Source organism: Sylvia atricapilla, chromosome 3, assembly GCF_009819655.1.
Source record: "Sylvia atricapilla isolate bSylAtr1 chromosome 3, bSylAtr1.pri, whole genome shotgun sequence".
Classification (NCBI taxonomy): Eukaryota; Metazoa; Chordata; class Aves; order Passeriformes; family Sylviidae; genus Sylvia; species Sylvia atricapilla.
In genome coordinates, this window is record NC_089142.1 from 14412105 (window position 1) to 14430080 (window position 17976).

The following is a 17976-nucleotide window of genomic DNA, read 5'->3' on the forward strand; positions in this document are numbered from 1 at the left end:
GATGTTGCTTAAAGTGGTGCTGAACAATTTAGATAGAGGACAAAAGGGAATGAATGTATAGAAAATTAAGCTTTGTTAATTATGCTGATATTACACCTTTATTTCCATGGTATTTGGTGCAACATTTTTTTCAGGTCTTGATTAATGTCCATTGCAAGCCAAGAATATGTACTTTATGAGCTTTTTTAAAAAGTAGTAGTATCCTCTTCTGATCAATATTTTTAAATGTGGAAATCTCTTTTTAGGAATGCTAATGACTGCCAACGAAGCCCCTAAAATGAATATCTATTATATACCCGTAAGTAATACAACTTGTTGCTGATATTGCTCCTAAAGACACAATTGTTTGGTGCCATTCAGGTATTTCAGTTGAAATTCATATCTACATTGTCTGAGTTGTCCCACTAAAGTAAATTTAGGTTAACCATAATTTATTAATGTAACATACTGAATTATTTAAAAAACAACCTGTAATTTGCCTTTTGGTACTAGTTTCAAAACTGGTTAGGGGCCACAGAAAATTCAGGTGGAACTTTTTTTGATAGCTGATGAAAAAGAATTCCTAAATAGGGACTGTGTTTTTCAAGATAATAACTTTGCTTAGTTACAAAATATTCCATTAGTGTCTGTAATATGTGGTGTACAATGACATAGTCATAGCAGTAAATATTCTTCTCTGGTCTGACATAGAAATGATATTGTGTGACTGCAGTGTGGCTCTTGACTGTAATTTCTGCTCAATCCCCTTCTTCAAATGCAGCTTTTCACAGGATAAACTTTCCACTTGAAAGATTTAACTGTAGGTTTAACTTGATGTTTTATATCTGCAGATTGGTTTTAGGGAGACTTAAAAGCAAGCCTTCTGGTGTCAGAGAATGGTACAGAAAATTACACCTGTACTTCATGCTTTTGTTTAGTTACTGTTCTGAAACTAAACAGAAACTACTACTTAGTTTCTACAGTGTGTTCTCTAGAGGTTTTCTTGTCCTGACAGAAGATAAATAGTAGGATACCTACATAAATGTTACATGCAGAATGGCTGACCTGACTCTAAAAATACATGCACTTCTTAATTAATTTTATTCACATTTTAAACAAACTATAAATTTTATTAATATTGAAATATATATTTAACTATTTTTTTAAATTAGCCAAAAAGCCTTCATTTAGCTAGTCGATTTTAAATTAGTGTAAATTTAATTTTTTTCAGTTCATTTGTGGTCATCCCCTGCTGCCATATCCACTGTGTATGATCGTGATTATGTTCAGGATGGAGATTTATGAGTTTACATTTCTCTTTGTGGAATAGAATATATATGCATCTTGTATTTGTGTGTCTAAACACAGTAGTATACCCTTCTAAACAATTCTGCAGTCGGATATATTTACTTATATTATTAGATTTTTGCATTTGAAGAGATGTGGCATTTTATACATAAGTTATCTCAGGTTGTTCTTTGGATGTGAATTGCCTGTTTCTGTAATTCAGCTCTAACCAACTCACATTTTGTTAACTGCACTGTTCCATGCTTTGAAGAACAAAGGGGGACAACAAGTATTTCTGTATTTATGCCAGAATATTAGCTGTAATTAGCAGCTGAACACTTTCCATTTACCTTGTCCTTTGGAAGATTGAGAAAGTAGCTCTCCAAGCATTTTTTTCTATTTAATTAGTGGATTAGGGAACACAAGCTCACATATTTTCAAAGTCTGATGAGTTTTTAAAATTGGAATGGACTAGTTAGTCAATTTAAATAATCCAGATGGAAAAAGCATTCCTTCTGTCACTAAAGGTAAGGTTCAGCTTCTCTCTGAAAATTGTGCACTGAGATTCTTTTTTATGTAGGTGTGCATGATACATGAACCTGACAGCTATAGTACATTAGAGGTTTGCATCCAGCTTAGCCAAAAAGTTATTTCATTGTCTTGATTGTCACCAGTGATGAATGTTTGTTAGAACTTGTTCAAGCTGGTATTACTTTGAGTATTCTTGCACATATTGTAAATCAAAATGAAAAATGCTTACCATTTGCTCTCAAAAATCTTACTCTCATAGAATCTTCTGTGAGTATTGAATTTGTGTTTCTGAAGTCAGACAAGTAATTTTTAGTTAAGAAATATAAGCACTCTGTATTAGATTTCAGATTATACCTAGAGACAATATTGCAAACTTAAATACTGAATAATACTGTCTAGTATTTTTGCAGCGTGCAGGCTATTCCAATGAAGAATAATGTGATCTTGCCCTAAACCACCTTCCTGCATCATCATCCCCTGATTTTTGTTACCAGGGTCTGCCTAAACTTGTTTGGATGGTACCTTTTTATGGGTTTTACATTCACAGTGACACAGGTATACAAATTGACACATATGATGAATGTTAAAGCATAAATCCAAATATGAGTTCTGTTTCTGAAATACTATCGCATACGAATAAAATCAGAGTTTATTTCAAAGGCTGCTGCCCAGATTAAATTTGCTTTTCAAAAAAGCTAAACTTCTCCAGTTTGTATCAATGGCTTTGAGTTTGAAGGCTGTTGAACATACCTTAAATACTGGTGTTACTTTTTAGTTGACACCCTGTAGTTCGTTTCAAAACATATAATACTTACTTTAGACAATAGAAAGGTTAAGTAGTAGTTAGAAGAAGTTACTTTGAAATAGAGACAGAAATCTCACACTCTGGTCTGACTTTTTTACCTATGCCTTTTACAGGCCAGACTGAAGGGCTGGCACAGCCAGTGTTGTATAATTGAAGGGGTTTTTACTGCATTTCCTAAAAATCACGTATGTAGCTCACTAAATCTGTTTTTGTTGGCTGTTTTATTTATTTTTTAATCTACCTTTTAAATGAAGAAAATATAAAATGGAGGACTTGTGTCGACCTTCAACTGCTCCGGGGCATTTTTTATTAAGGAAAACTTAATGCTATTAACACGTTCAAACTACAGTTTTATTCCTTGATCTTCCAGGCTAGTTATTTGAGCTCAGAGTTGCACACCTGTCCTTTGGTTTCTCTGTCAGTAGATAATTAATACATGGGGGGTTTTTTCATCCTTGCAAGATTTACTAATTTCCTTGCCCAGGCAAAGTTAACATGGGTCTTTGGAGTAAAACTTTAAAGAACTGTATTACTTGATCGCTTTTCATGGTGTCATTTTCTATCTTTTTCTAAGAGCTAGGATTCACAGTTTTAATAATAAGTAACTTAATTTTCTCTTTGTGTGTTTACTTTAAGGTAGACTTGAATACTACTCAAAACGTGACCTTTGTCTTTGAGATGTTGACAGGAGCTGAGTTATAAGTCTTGTTGGATTGCATAACAAAATAAATGCCTGGGAGAAATGCTACTAACTGTGAAGGACAGTTATGTAAACAAAATGTATTCAGTTGCCTGTGCCTGTCATTGGCCTGTAGTGCTAATAATTATTCTCTTGTTTAAAATGCTTATTGGAACAGCTGTAAGGAATTGCCCTGGCTATGATCAAGAAACATACTTAAAATCCCAGGTGCATGGTGCTGTGCGCTACGTAAGAAGAAAAATCACAGCAGTGGGGGCCTTGCAGAGCAGCATGTGCATAGATGGATGCAGACAGACCCAGCATCCACTGTCCATGGTCGGAGTTGGCCAGACAGTGCAGTGCCCAGCCCAGCATACCCAGCCTCTCAGCAGGTGGGCACAGTGCTGTGCTAACACAGCTCATGACTGGTGAACTGGAGCTGGCTCATGTCCGGCCAGCTTGGAATGTGCTTTGACTGAGCTCATGTCTGACTGAATTATCTGTGTACGTGTGCCCGTTCTCTCCATTGTTAATGCCAAAGGTAAATTTCCATTTCAAACCCCAAAATATTACTGTCTCTTGAACTTCAGGATTATAAAGGATTTGACAATGAGTATTGTAATATTTACTTTAAAAGAAATGGCACACATCAGCTTTTTCTGCAGAAGTTCCATCAGGAGAGGTGTGACAGTTGAGACTAAGAATGTCTGAGAACACTGTGCATTTCTTATAAAAAAGTAAAAATCACTTCAGTTTTTTCTTTTGTGTGCAAAGATGTAAATAGAGGAAATACAAGGTGGTTTTTTTTTGTTTTTGTAGAAAGGACAGGTAGGTTCACTTTTAAATGGCCAGATAGCTCATATAGGTACACAGTGCAGAGTGAGCAAAAAGTAAATTGAATCTGACTGTTGAAATGAAATGTTTGTGTTGCATGGGTAACATCTTGAGTGGCTTAGCTTAGAGACTTTGTTTTTGTTTTATTTTGTTGGGCTTTAATGAGGGCAAGTGCCTCTGAATTTCTGACTGAAATTGGGCCGTTTGCCATTAGTTTAATAGCTAACTTGCAGTTTATGCAAACATTTGGAACCTGCTTCTTGCCAGCTGGCTTCCTGGTACATCACTTTGATGTGTGCCTTGGGAAGGTTGAAATGAAAGTTGTGTGTGCCTTGGGATAGTTCTTAGACTACTGACTCAGAAACATAAGTTGATTCAATAGTGCAACCAGGTCCTGGCCAAAGAAGCAAAGAGAGGCAGAAGTTCCACTGACACATGGTGGTCCACTGGCCTTGGATCTAGCATGAGTCAGTTTCTCTTTAAGTTTAATTGAGGCTGTCATATTCCATGACATACAATGTTCTCTTTGCAGGTTGTACAGAAAATCCTGGGTGCTCTGGGTGGAGAGCAAGGGGCATAGGTGTTACTGTGAGTGTTTACTTCTGGTTACACAAACATGTCTGATCTTAGCACTGATGGTGCAAATCAGTCGTGTCTCATTTATTGCACTTGAAACTTTGGGCTACACGAACATACCGAAACTGAAACTTGCTGTATTCATTAGGCTGTTAAAAGAAGAGAGCAATTAAGTGTGTAATTAATTGAGTGTAATATTCTGTGTTCTGGATTTTTTTTACTTTCTGCAGTCTTGGCAGAACACTCCTTGTTGAGGCTAGAAGCAATGTACTCTTGGTGTAGTGAAGATATTAAGCTCTTTAAGAAAAAATAAATCCTGGAGCATCTCTGGCTTCTTTTCAGGTGGTTTTGGAAAATAATTTGATATCCTGGCACTCTCCTAGTTCAGGGCTGTTTGAGTTATAAACTGGAAATATTTCAAGAGCAAGTATTTCTTGCCTACTCAATGATTCAGTTTCTCCAAGAGTATAAAGGTTTTGGGTTCTAATACAATACCTACTTTGGACATGTCCTTTTTGCTAGAAATACCATGAATTTTGTCCTCTTAAAATAGGTTTAGAAAACCTGAGAAAAATTAGTTTTTACTTAGGGGTTAACCCTGAAATAACATAATCACTGATTAAGGCAACAAATCCTATTAGGTTACATGTTTTCATTTAATGTTCTGAATTAAACAGAACATGTTTAATGTTCTGGTATTTGGTGAAATAAATCTGTAGAGGGAACTTGTACTGAAGAAAAAACAAGCAAAAGCAGTTTTTTAATACGTTAGTTCATCCCCTTTATTTGGAGTAGTACTAGAATGTAAATTAGGGATGAACATGCTTTGATCATAGATATCCAGATGAGCTGCTTCTAAATGGCTGAATTGACCAAAGTTGTGTTAACTTCACTCACAGACAGCAAAAGCATTTATCTGAAATAGGCAGGTATTTTCTGTGACAGAGTGCTTTCACTAGTTCTATACAGGATGTTATGACTCTCAGATACCTGTCTTTACAGTCTGTCATTTTTCAATTTAGAAGGTGTGGGAGGTTTCTCCTGCGTTATACTCTCCACACTTAGCTCTATGATCACAGCCTTTTGGAATGGCTTTATCACTCTGAGACTTACATTCTTATCCATTTGGGATATCTGCTGATTGTCTTTTTTTCTCTTTTGAGTCTTCATATGATAGGAATACTAACCTACCTGTCCACACCTTGTACTTCATGCCTTTAGGGCCAGTGTTCTGTGTAGTCAGCTGTCATTCAAATAGTTTGTAGGTGCTGTTAGAGTTACAGTGAGACCTTCTGTACAGATTTTTGGCTTCTGTGGTAAAAGCTATGAATCAAATGGTGCAATTCTTATCATATTTTTGTTTGGCATTTTGACACTAATAGAACAGATTAGCAGTAGAGTGCAAGATTTTGGTTTCTTTTAGAATGTTTTTATGTCTTCTGGTTGGCAGTATTAGGTCATTCTGCATAGATGCTGCCTTAAGTGTTGTCTTGAAGATCTATATGATGAGGGTGTGTTTTTTAGAAGATAGTTGTTCATCTTGTTTGATACAGTCCTTCCCTAACATGGTTTTGGTAAAGTGGAAAGCAACCATGAAACTGACTTGTGCTAAGAGATTTTTTCTATCCTGAAACAATAGATAATGTAGAAAAACATTTCATAGTCTGGTAAAAAATATTGTAAAATAAAATGGTACTTGTGACGTAGAATGGAAAAATTCAACCTTTATCTTAGTTTGTTCATTTTGAAAACTGTGAAATGACTGGAAAGAGGGGTTATTATGAAGAAATGTATTATGTTTGAGCTTTAGCACTGTGAAGTGTCTAAAGAAGAAAGTTTCCATTAATGAAAAGATACTTGAGTGCATCTTTGGGCTTTAATTCTGAGTTTTGATATATCAATCTTGCAAAATTGTGTTTTCCATCCATAACAGTCTAATCTCTACACAAAAAAAATTGTCTGGTGAATGATACATTACCTATCTCACAGTATTTACAAGCATAGGAAAAAAGTTGTTTATCTTCACAAGCAGAAATGTGAGCTTCCTACTTGTAACCTAAACACTTTCAAACTGAAAAATAACACGCTGGGTTTATTCCCAACAAAGGATATCCTCCATTTCCCATGTGCTGGCTGAGACACACAGCACCACTTACCACATATATATAGAGGGAAAACACCAATGTGTGATAATCAGGAAACAATTTCTGATCTTCCTGTAAAACTTGTTTTAGGTATTTTCTGGTACTGATGATCTACTAGTTTGACATCATGTCTGCATTATGAAGGTGTGTGAACCCTGCTTAGTGCTGTTTGTGGCTGTTACTGTACTAAGCAGCATTTCAGTATTTTTGAACAGACAGCAGCACGCTGACTGTAAAGTTGTACCTGTAGTTTACGTCAAACCCTTCATAGAGCACAGGAGAAAACTGTTAAAAGCAGAAGTTGTGTGGAATTATACAGGGTGATTACTCTGGTATAATGCATTGATAGAAGAATCACATGCTTTTTAGTATTCTGATTATTTCTCAAGCAATTGATGGTGATGGATCTTCTGTTCTTGAGTTCTTTTAAGAAACATGTTTTAAGGGGGGAGTGTGCTCCCCTGTTTTTTAAATGTTGAGTATCTGAAAGATACTTTTTGTTTCTTAACTTGCACTTGTTCTTTCACTCGGGCCATCTATTCTTGATTTCTGAAAATCTAGAGATGCAGTTGCCTAGCTTTAGTCAGTGAAGAGAGAGGCAGTCACAGATAATGCAGATGTGTAATTGATGAAAGGAAGTTTCGTACCGTGCTACACATCTACCAGCATGTAATAAGAACTAGAGTGTTTTAGCTTTTGGATCAGAAAAATCAAAGCATGAGAGAATTTTCTCCATCTAATAATTTCAATTAAGTCTTCATTTCATTACATTTGAAAGTACAGGGTTACTGTATCATCTTTTGCTGTCATCTTCTGTGTTGCACTCAGAATTGAAACATGTTGTGAGTTATGACTATTTTATGCAGAAATAGTAAAAGTTATGAAGATCTAAGATTTCTATCACAGAAAACCTTAGAAGTAAATAAAACTATCACACATGTGAAACCTTTTGAATATTTATTTGAAAGCTGCTTTCTACTTAAAATTATTTCCTCAGTTATATAAAATTTCTTTAGCATTATGTGCTGCAACAGTTTGTTTATGTTGAGCTTATCTCCATTATCTGTCTGGAGGAGCTGCACATTCCCCACAGGTAGTTGCTTTTCCTTCCCTTTGTGCTGTCTGGCAGTACTTGCATAAACTCACAGAGAAGTCTTCCTCCCAGTTTTGCAAAAAGCAATTAAGCTGCAATGGTACAGTGTTTTAGGAACTCACACGTTCCTAGATTTCCTGTAGTTTGTCAGTTGTGTAAGGTGGACAAAGAGCTGGATTTGCCATTACTTTTACATCTGTAGCATTCCTCAAATTTCCCAAAAATACAGGTCGTCCTCCAGTATGTTTTGTTTTGATGACTGTAAAGATATTTATGCTGTAAAATTCCCTGGCATCTGGTGTGTACTGTAAAAACTCTGCTCTTCCCAGCCACTTAAAAGCACGAGAGGCAAGGTCCTACACAGTGTGACAGTTGAGGAGTTTTCCTATCCCATGAAGAGACTTTGAGAAGGGGATGTGCTAGGACTTGGCATTTCTAGCTTCTTTTTGGTGGTTCTTACTTGTTAATTTGGATTGCTACCAGGGGTTATTGCATACATACTAAAATCAGTGCATATGTTACTCTCATCTATGCTAGTGGAAGTTTTGCCTGTTGGTGGCCTATGCCCTTAGTAGTGCAAGAAGTGCCATTATGTTTTGAGAAATAAATTTGTGAACACTTGGAGCAGTTGGAAATGATGGAACAGTTAGAAGCTGGGTAGAAGTTCTTTCCTTGTTTAAAAGGAAGACCAAGACAGTTACAGATTTCCCACTTACCGTTGCCTCGTCCACCTCTGCTGCAGTCACAATTGTAAATGCAAGGGATTAACCTTGTGAAGGAATTTATTCTTTCTAATATATCGTGATGAGGTGGAGTCTTGTTAGACTATGTCAACCGTGAAGGTGGTGTCACTTGTGAGGGAGGTTGTGCTGGTTCAGAGGCATGGGGTCACTGAACAGTAAATTGACTTCATGAGGGCTCTAATGAGTACCAGCACCTATGCAAAGGAATTGGTAAGAGCACTTAGCCAAATATGATAGAGAATGGAAGGTGTGGACAGCCAAAGTAAAATGTGGTTCCTGACTTACTGTCAGCAAGGCATTAGATCAGCTGGTTATACCTGGTTTTGTTTCATAGATAAAGACATCTCCATAAGTAAATCAAACCTCTGAAGTTGCTCCCAGCTGGTCTTACTGCACAGTATTAAGACAATTTACCTAGTTGCCTCTCTTTTTACAGCAGTATGCTATAGAAGCTGATGTGTTAGCATAAGGACTGACTTTTGGTAACTTTTGAATTATTTCCGGCTGATATTTTTGGGAAGGTTCTTGAAGCAGGTCATGGTTGTAACACATGCTTTGAGAAGCCACTCTCCTCTTACCTTTTGAGCTTCATTTGGTTAGTTGACTTCATGTGAAAGTAGGCTCGTTTTGTACTTCAAGTTTCAATGTGTCTTTCTGACTTCACATAGTCTTAGTATTTAAAACCTGTAGGGAGTCTGATAAATAGCAGATCCATAGCAATACTGATGAAGTGTTTCTTTTATGTATGTCAGAACATGATAGAAACATTGGTGGAAGCATCAGACTATTCTTAATGCTGTGGCTGGTAAGTCACAGAGAAGTGTCCCATTTTAGTTCTGTCTTGGGAGGAAAAGAGCTATTCTGGTAAATCTTATTTATAATTTTAAGCTGTAACTTCATTTGCTTGAGGACGTTTTTCCCCAACATTATGAGCAACTGGACCATTGTCTTCTTCAGAACATGGTGGGTTCACCAAGAACACTCACAGTGAGAGCAGACCTGTGGCTGGTTAACTGACTGTAGTACTTGTCAGACCAGAGAATATGATATTTAAAAAAATAAAAACCCTAACCACCACTGTAAAGCCAAATTGCTAAGAATTACAAAAAGAAATACTTACTATCTGATAACCAGCAGGGTGGAAAGATGTAGTATCTCATTCCTAGAAGTTCCTGCAGCAGTTTTTGTTTAACACTAGGAAGATCTTAAAAGTAATGTTTCATTTAACATTAAAGGAGTGCTCTCTAAGGAATAAAACCTCCAAGTAGTTGATTTGGCAGCTTCCATAATATAGTGAAAGGTAGGAAAACCGACTATTCAACCTCTCTGATTAATGAATGTGCCAAAAATGTCTGGATGTGCTGGAGTTAGGATGAGAGAAAGAGCCAATTCATTGTATAGTTCAGGGAAATTTATGAGTGTGTGGGCTTAAAACCAACGGCAGTGCTGTTGTGGGTAGTATGCCAAAAAGGGCGAATATGCTATTTAGTCTCTCTTGGTCGTGTCTGTACTCCACTAAGCTACCAGATGCCTTTAAAAGCACCAGATCTATACCATGTGATGCAGGGTGAACAAAAGCATGAAATTATGAAAAATATATGGGAGATTTGTTTGGAGTTGATTCTCCAAACCAATTTAATTTAAATAATCAAAGAATTTTATTCAGTCCATTAAAATGAATTATGAGATTAGCAGGGCATAATTGGAGTTGATTGTAGAGCATTCATAGGAAGAAGGAAGATTACAAAAGAATAGCAGAATTCAAATTAACAAATTGTTTGGAGCACATTGGTTGCTATGGGAAACACTGTATATGGAAACGTAGTAGACAGAAACACAACAAGATAATGTGATACCAAGCCTCCTTCCTAACACGAGCTGATGTCTTGGTCTGCCTATGACTGAGGGCCAAAAGCATGACAAATCAGTAAGAGAATCAGAGAGCTGCAGCTTTTCACATTTACAGGCTAGAAATACTCTGTCTGGGTTTTCAAAGTTACCAATTGCAATTGATCTAATGTTAACTGTTAACAAGGTGCAACAAGGTGTTCTTTCTTCTCTTTTCAATGCATCTAGATGGAAACTTTTCAAAGTTATTACATATTGAGATCTGTCTAATTCTTAAAATTAGAGAATGAAACATTGAAAACAATACTCTTCAAGTGAATAGTAATTAATATTTCATGTAATTGCGTTAATGAAACTTGGCTGTACATTTATGGAGCTAATTATGTTTAAAATCCAATTGCATATTTCAATCACTGCCCACACCCTGGGGATCATCTTTTTTTTTTTTTTTTTTTTTTTTTTTTAAAACCTCCCTTCTTAGATCTTCTGTAATCTCTTTCTCCTGTTAAATGATATGATTGAGACTGAGAATATGCATGCATAGATGTGCATTTGCTTTCTCCAGCAATATCCTGTTAAAGGCTTAAAATGCTTTATATTGTGCCATTTCATTAAAAAAAAAATTAAGATTTTTATTACTATGTCTTCTTCAAAGAATTATTTTTGTTTCCTATAGGTAAATATGTATGTGAAGTCGTTGAGTCAGATATATAATATATATTTGGTTTCAAGAAATGATAGTCTAGAAAATATTCTCTCTTTGTTGAAGTTCTGGGGGTTTTTTTGTTTGTTTTGTATTTTAATGGGAGTGGAGGAAGGAAGGAGGCACCTTGGATTGTGAAGTCAAGTCCCATCTTATCACAAGCACTCAAATTGTATAATATTTTCCTTGAATATTTCAGATTTCTGAAAATTAGTTGTTAGTTGTTCCCCATTACCTCTACTTAAAAGGCTGTTAAGAGTCACACTCCTCTGATGCTTAACTCAGCTCTAGTTTACAGCATGTCTCTGGTGTAGTTATTCTTGTGCAAGCATTACTGTTTCAGAAATCCTCCTTGCTGCCTTCATAGTCCTTGCTACAGTTTGCATTCCCGTATACTGGAGTTGTACAAAACGTCTCCACCAACTCATTATTAATTTTACACAATACACTGTACCTAAAGATCTGTTGAACACTTTCAGTATATGCTATTTTTGTTGTAATCACCATTATTCAAATAATATGGCAGTGAATTATTTAGTCAGTACATTTTTGCTACTTAATAATGGTTTTAGTCAAAATGCATAGAAAGTATCACAACACATAAAGTTTTGACAGAGAGTTTTACTTCTAAAATACAAAAGAAAGGTAGTAGGATGTATTTTCATGCCTTTGTGTTATTAACTATATGACTATGGTGTGGTATGATGTGGCCTTACAGAGTTAATTTTTGTGAAATTGAAATTTTTGTGAATCTGCCTTCTGCTGCCACAGCAAATAATGCTTCTGCTTTCCAAAGCCTCTGGAACTGTGCAGTTAAATGATGTCCACATACATTAAATTAGTCTTCTGGAGGGAATTTGGACAATCTTAACTTTTCAAATTCTACTGAATAATTTTCAAATCCAGTTAATGCTCTCTGTGGACATTTTGCATATTTTTGATTGCTAAAATAAACCAGTGGAGATTGGGAGGGTTGAGTCTTACTCTATTTTGACATCTTGTTTATTGCTGAAATTTATCACTGCCTTGTTTGAAATCTTCCAGGAACTTACTGTTTAACATCCAGAAAAACAGATTTTGGAACCTGTTTTTGCTCCCTGAGAAGAAAAGAGCAACTGTTCAGTCACTCCTGTAGAATTGATCTCAGAAACTCTCAAATATACACTTAACAATACTCATCTGGATCTGCATTCATAGTAGTTTAACTTAAATCTCTTGACATCTCATTGTGGAAGCTTCTACACATCCTGGGATTCTTTTAAGTTGTTGAACATGTTTAACACTAGTTAGGATTAGGGCAAGGGGTTTTTTGCTGTAAGGGCTATGCAGAACTGGCTGTCAAACTGTTGAGTGGCGTTTGAAAGTGTGCAAGTGCTATGTGGTGAAGATGAGGAACATCTGTTGTGGGCTGGGAATAATACCTATGATGTCCTAGGGTTCATTAATTTTAGGAGAATTACAGACCAATGACAGGATGATGTTTTCTACAGAAGTGCTCAGGAATTGGGCATGCCCATTAGAACATTGCTGTACCATATAAGATTTGTGGTGCCACAAGACTACAAAGTCAAACATCTGATAGAATAGAATACAAAGAACTGTGATTTTTGAAGTTATTTTACAATATTTAAAAAACATTTTTTCTATGAGCATTTTTCTCTTCTGTTTTGTGGACAGTTTGGTCTCTGCTCTGTTGCATGCTAGACCACTCATCATATTTTGTGTTTTCTATATGTAAAGTCAAGAAATACTCTAATGTGTATAAGAAAAAATTAGGTAGCACAGTACTTAAAATTATTAAGTCCACCTTTTTACTTCCTGTGGCTTGGAATAAGATGAAGGGTGGTGGTGAGGCATCTGCATTACTATCATAGTGGTAAGATTTGCTGTGGTAGGGAGGGGACTGGTGTGACCCATCTGTCACTGTGCCTTGCAGTGTGGTGGTGGGACATTGAGGGACAGCTGTGCTTTGGTTACCTCATGGGTGCTGTTTCCAGTTGGTGAAGGAGGAAGGCACTGGGAGGGGAGCAGAGCACAGAGCACCCCCTCACTCACTGCCAGTGGGGCCCCATTAGTGGGTGAGGCTCCTCTGTTGGTGGGCAAAAACATTTTCAAAGCAATCTTACTGAGTTTCAGCAGAGATTGACAGAAATTTTCTCAAGAAGTGCTTGTCCTACAGATAGCAGAATAATACTGAAAACAGCCAAATATATTGATTTGACCACTGTTGGTGTTTGTCTGGTTTTGCTGTGCAAAAAAGAATTTGGATAAAAGTAGAGCATAGATGTGCACTCATTTAATAATGATTTTCCCATTGGCTGAGTGCAACTTTTCTAAAACTTAGAAAACTATTAGGTATATCATGAATATTGCTGCATGCAAATACCTCATAACGTTTTCTTATTTGTGCTGTGAATTTCAGTGTGTTTTTCTCTGTTAAATGTGGTAGATTTGTACCTTTCCACTCCAAATGGGCGAGTATATTAATTGACCAAAAACTCCACAGCTTTGTTTTGTTGTGGTGACTTTTAACGGGGACTGCAGGCCAGACTGAGGCGGTGCCAGTGCTGGATGACAGCAGCTCCAAGGGGTCCCACTTTCGTTGCAGTGTGGCTACTGTATGGAAAGTCATGAACTGGGGAAGACAGCCATTTTCACTTCTCCCACCTTGTCCCTGGAGGCCAGCCAACTTGACCCTGGAGTGCAGACCTACCCTGGCAATTGTTGCTTTTGTACCTGGGCACGGGAATGGTGGGGCCTTGGAGCCTGGCGTTTTGGAGTGCTTTTAGCATCATTCTGGCTGGGATGGCTGTTGCTTGACAGTGGAGCATTAAATTCTGCAGTTAAAAATGTAGCAGTTAAATTCTGTGAAGGATTACCATTGCGAAAGAAGGGCATTTCTTGTTTACGTTCTGTGGCCGATATTGTTTGCCTTTTCAATTCTTGAATTTCTTCCTAAGCGTTAAAAAAATGTTTCATTTTAATGCACAAAGCAGAGCTCCTAAGGTTTCCTAAAATAGGTAGGCAAGAGGTTTCAGTGGGGTGGGAGAAGGGGAAATAAGGTAATAAAACATACACGGACATCTCTGTAGGGTTTTCCTTTCTGTCAATTAACATGTGAAATTCAAATAATGGTTGGACTTTCTATTTTTTCCTGGTACTCTGCCACTGTTTTTTTCCATTAATTATCTCATTTCCCTCACCTTGTTTTCTGTGATCTAATCGTCCAACTCACTCCACAGATTATTGTGAGTAATCAGGCTTTTTTGCTTTATCTGTTTCATGGCACAGATTATGTCCCCTGAAAAGTTTTACTCTCAGTATCAGGCTTTGAGTATAGGAGAGAATGTTGTCCTTGAATTATATTACAAGAGAAGTTTTGCTTAGTTAGTAAGCAGCTTGGGAGTTTTTTTAATGAGAAAGACAAACTGCTTCATCTAAAATAAAATTATAGGAACGCTTAATGTTCTTCCACGTCAGTCATGCTTTGATGGTCTGATAATGAGGCACAGGGAACTGATTTCTTAAGTGGTGTGAAGACATAATAGATCTAGACTGCTTTCTTTTTAATATAAAGACTTGGAATTTAAGTAAGTGGGTTTGGGGAAAATAAAATAAAAAAATTAAAAATCTGGATGGAGACAAGATGAAGACAAAAGCTTCTGGAATGTTGGCAAGAAGTCGATATGACTGTTATATGTGCCATGTATTCCTGGAGCAGACATGGGGATTTTGGTTAATTAAGTAGGTAAAATGTTTCTTGTTAGTGACATCTTGAGTATTTCCTTGGAAGCTCTTGGTAATTGGAATGAAATATTCAGCATGGTAAAAAAAGTGCACTTTTTCATTTGGCATGTAATGGTTCTCAGCTAGGCCAGAATTCTTAGGAAGATAAATCATATTTAATACAGAGACAACAGTGGGCTAGAATAAAGTATTATTCTCTGGAGTAATACAGGCAGGAATATATTAGATAGAATGTTATGGTCTAGAACACAGTTTTATGGGGTTTTTTGTGTTTAGTTGTCTTCAAAATAAGACTTTTGAATTAAAAGAAACACACTTTTTAAGTGAACAGCATTATCTCATACTGCTGTCACACAATTACATCAAAACAAACTATGTATATGTGAAATAAAATCACTTCTAGTTGTTTCCATAATTGAATAGGATCTTAAAATGTTGTCATTGTTGTATCACAAGCATTCTTATGGTTGACTGCAGAGTTTTTAACATGAATTTCAGCAAACAAATCAGAAACCTTATTAAAACTCCACCATAGGAGTGGAGTTAAAACCACTATAGGATTTAACTGGTCACTTGACATTCTAAAATGTCAGCTGATTTGCACTAGAGAGGGAAATGCAGTATTAGATTTTTCCATGCAGCAAACTCACCTACTAAAATAAGACTGCTGTAACAGCTGAAAGTGGCTGCATGAGTCAAGATGGAAAGGAATTTCAATCAGAACAGCGGGGGGGAAAAGTAATGGGAGCTGATTTTTAACTTGGGAAATTAGACAAAGCTTATATGGAAAAATACATGATAGTGATACCTAATATTGTGGAAACAAATCCTTTGCCTTATCATAGAAATATGCAAGTATTTTTAATATTTCTGTTTTAATTTATATGTTCCTACAGTCTGGGTTCATTCCTGAATAAAATACATGAATATATCTGTGCTGTTATAATTAAGCTAAATAGGGCAGAGTAGTATTTAACATGATTGCATAGTAAACTTAATGAGTTCAAGATCCAGCAGCACTTTACAAATTAGTTGCTGTCTAGTAGCATTAATTTGTAATTTCTTCTATAATGTTTGGCTCTAAGCTTTTAATAAATTAATCAGATTGAGACCACTTGAAACAGTTAAACTTGAAACTTCCAGACTGGCTGGTCTCAAATGACCTAAATTAAAACAACACTTACATAATCTGTAGTATTCCTTGTTGGTAATACAAGCAATAGGTTTAATTGTGTTCTCCAAGAGCTGTGGGCTTATTTTGTTGTTCCATTACACAGCACAGTAGTCAAAAGTCTTACTGTAGGCTTTTTCTGTAGGAAAATGCAATGTTATAACTCTCCATAATATCCACAGGTTTTAGGACCTGCCCCAAAATGGTGTTCCTTCTTGGACAACTTGACTGAAGAACTGGAAGAGAATCCAGAAAGCACTGTTTATGACGATTACAAATTTGTTACCAGAAAAGACCTTGAAAATTTAGGTAAAACAGTTGTATATGCTCTTTGGCTGACTTCCTTGTTCAGTTTTTGAACATGTTATGCATCTGATTTTTGTAGTTTCAGTGTGATGTATGAGGATATTAGAAATTCACTCACTGTAGTTCCTTCTTGTTTTCTTAGTTATTAATATTCTAGACTGGTGGCTCTAAGTTCTTTGATTCTCAGCAAATTCAACAGTAGACACTTGTGTTTCTCAGATTTTTATCCCAAGAAGGTGATTGCTATTTGCTGATATAATATGTCTGAGAATCTGTTGTGTGTGCTTTCATACGCTGCATGGAAGGCATAAGAAGAGAAGTTGGTTTAGTTTTCAAAACATTTTTGAGGTACGCAAATAGAATTTGGAACTCACAGCCAAAAGCTACCCTATATGAATGTAGTCATTTTCAGAAAATACAAATCATTCTAGGGCTAATAGTTTCAAGAAATTGGAATACTGAAAATTACATAGCACGGAAGGTAAGCAACCTTCTCCTGAGACAATTCATTTTCTGTCCTTTACATGGTTTGATTACAATGTTTTGCTCCACTTTACTTAATTTGCCTCTGACTGTGTTCGGTTTGACCTAATGCAAAACTCTTTAATTAAAAAGATATCTCTATCACACTAAAAAAGGGATTATCAAACACTTAGGGACTTTAAAAAATCATCTGGAATTCTTTGTGAGCTTCTATAGAGCATAGTGCTTGTGGGTTTTTTTTTTTTAAAGTGCTCAGTAGTGTGTATTATGACAAGAAAAGTGGATTTGGTTGCTCTGAAGAAGCTTGGAGTTTTTTGCTGGCCAAAATGATTTTTATTCCCAGTTTTATAGTCTTGATGTCATGATTGTGACTGTTAGATTTATGTTTTGCATTGGCAGTACTTGTTTGTCTTAAGGAAGTGAACTGGCTGGCTTGGAATAGAAGTTCTTTATATATGAAAGCTCTTTGAAATTCTCTGGAACGTTTTTCCTAGGCCTTGCTCATCTGATTGGATCATCATTGCTCAGAGCATATATGCATGGCTTCTTCATGGACATAAGACTTTATCATAAGGTAAATAAAGTTGAATCTTGTCAAGTTTTATTCTTAACAATAAAATATGTGTGCTGGGGGTTTTCTTTCTCTTTTTGTGGGGGGTTGGTTTGTTTGTTTGTGTTTTGAGGAGGGATTGAGGGGTTTTTTTTATTTATTTTTGGGAGATTTTGTGGGGGGTTGACTGGGGTTTTTTTTCTTCCAGATGATTAACTGTGTCCTGTATTAATGGTATTTTCTTTTTACTTTCTCCTGCTTGTTCAAAGGCAAAAATGATGGCCAACCCCTTTGCTTATGAAGAATATAGAAGAGAGAAAATAAGGCAGAAGATAGAAGAAACACGTGCACAGAGAGTTCAACTGAAGGTAAATCCTAGAAACAAGTAGTATACTTTGGGGAAAACTATTTCATAAAGAGTAATATATTCTTAAATGTATCTTAGAGATGTAGTGACTTAGGATTTGATCCTGTTTATCATTGGACACACAAAGTGA

The 17976-nt window shown here is 36.2% G+C and overlaps 1 protein-coding gene across 2 annotated transcripts in view; it reads left to right on the top strand.

The window, feature by feature from the left end:
- The window catches only part of NOL10 (nucleolar protein 10), a 49933-nt gene that overhangs the window by 18921 nt on the left and 13036 nt on the right, over positions 1 to 17976 (top strand). For both annotated transcript variants that reach the window (XM_066314802.1, XM_066314803.1), the window contains 4 exons: positions 246 to 298; positions 16323 to 16449; positions 17424 to 17503; positions 17749 to 17847. In XM_066314802.1, coding sequence (XP_066170899.1) covers positions 246 to 298; positions 16323 to 16449; positions 17424 to 17503; positions 17749 to 17847 — 359 coding nt within the window. The remainder of the gene's footprint in view (positions 1 to 245; positions 299 to 16322; positions 16450 to 17423; positions 17504 to 17748; positions 17848 to 17976) is intronic.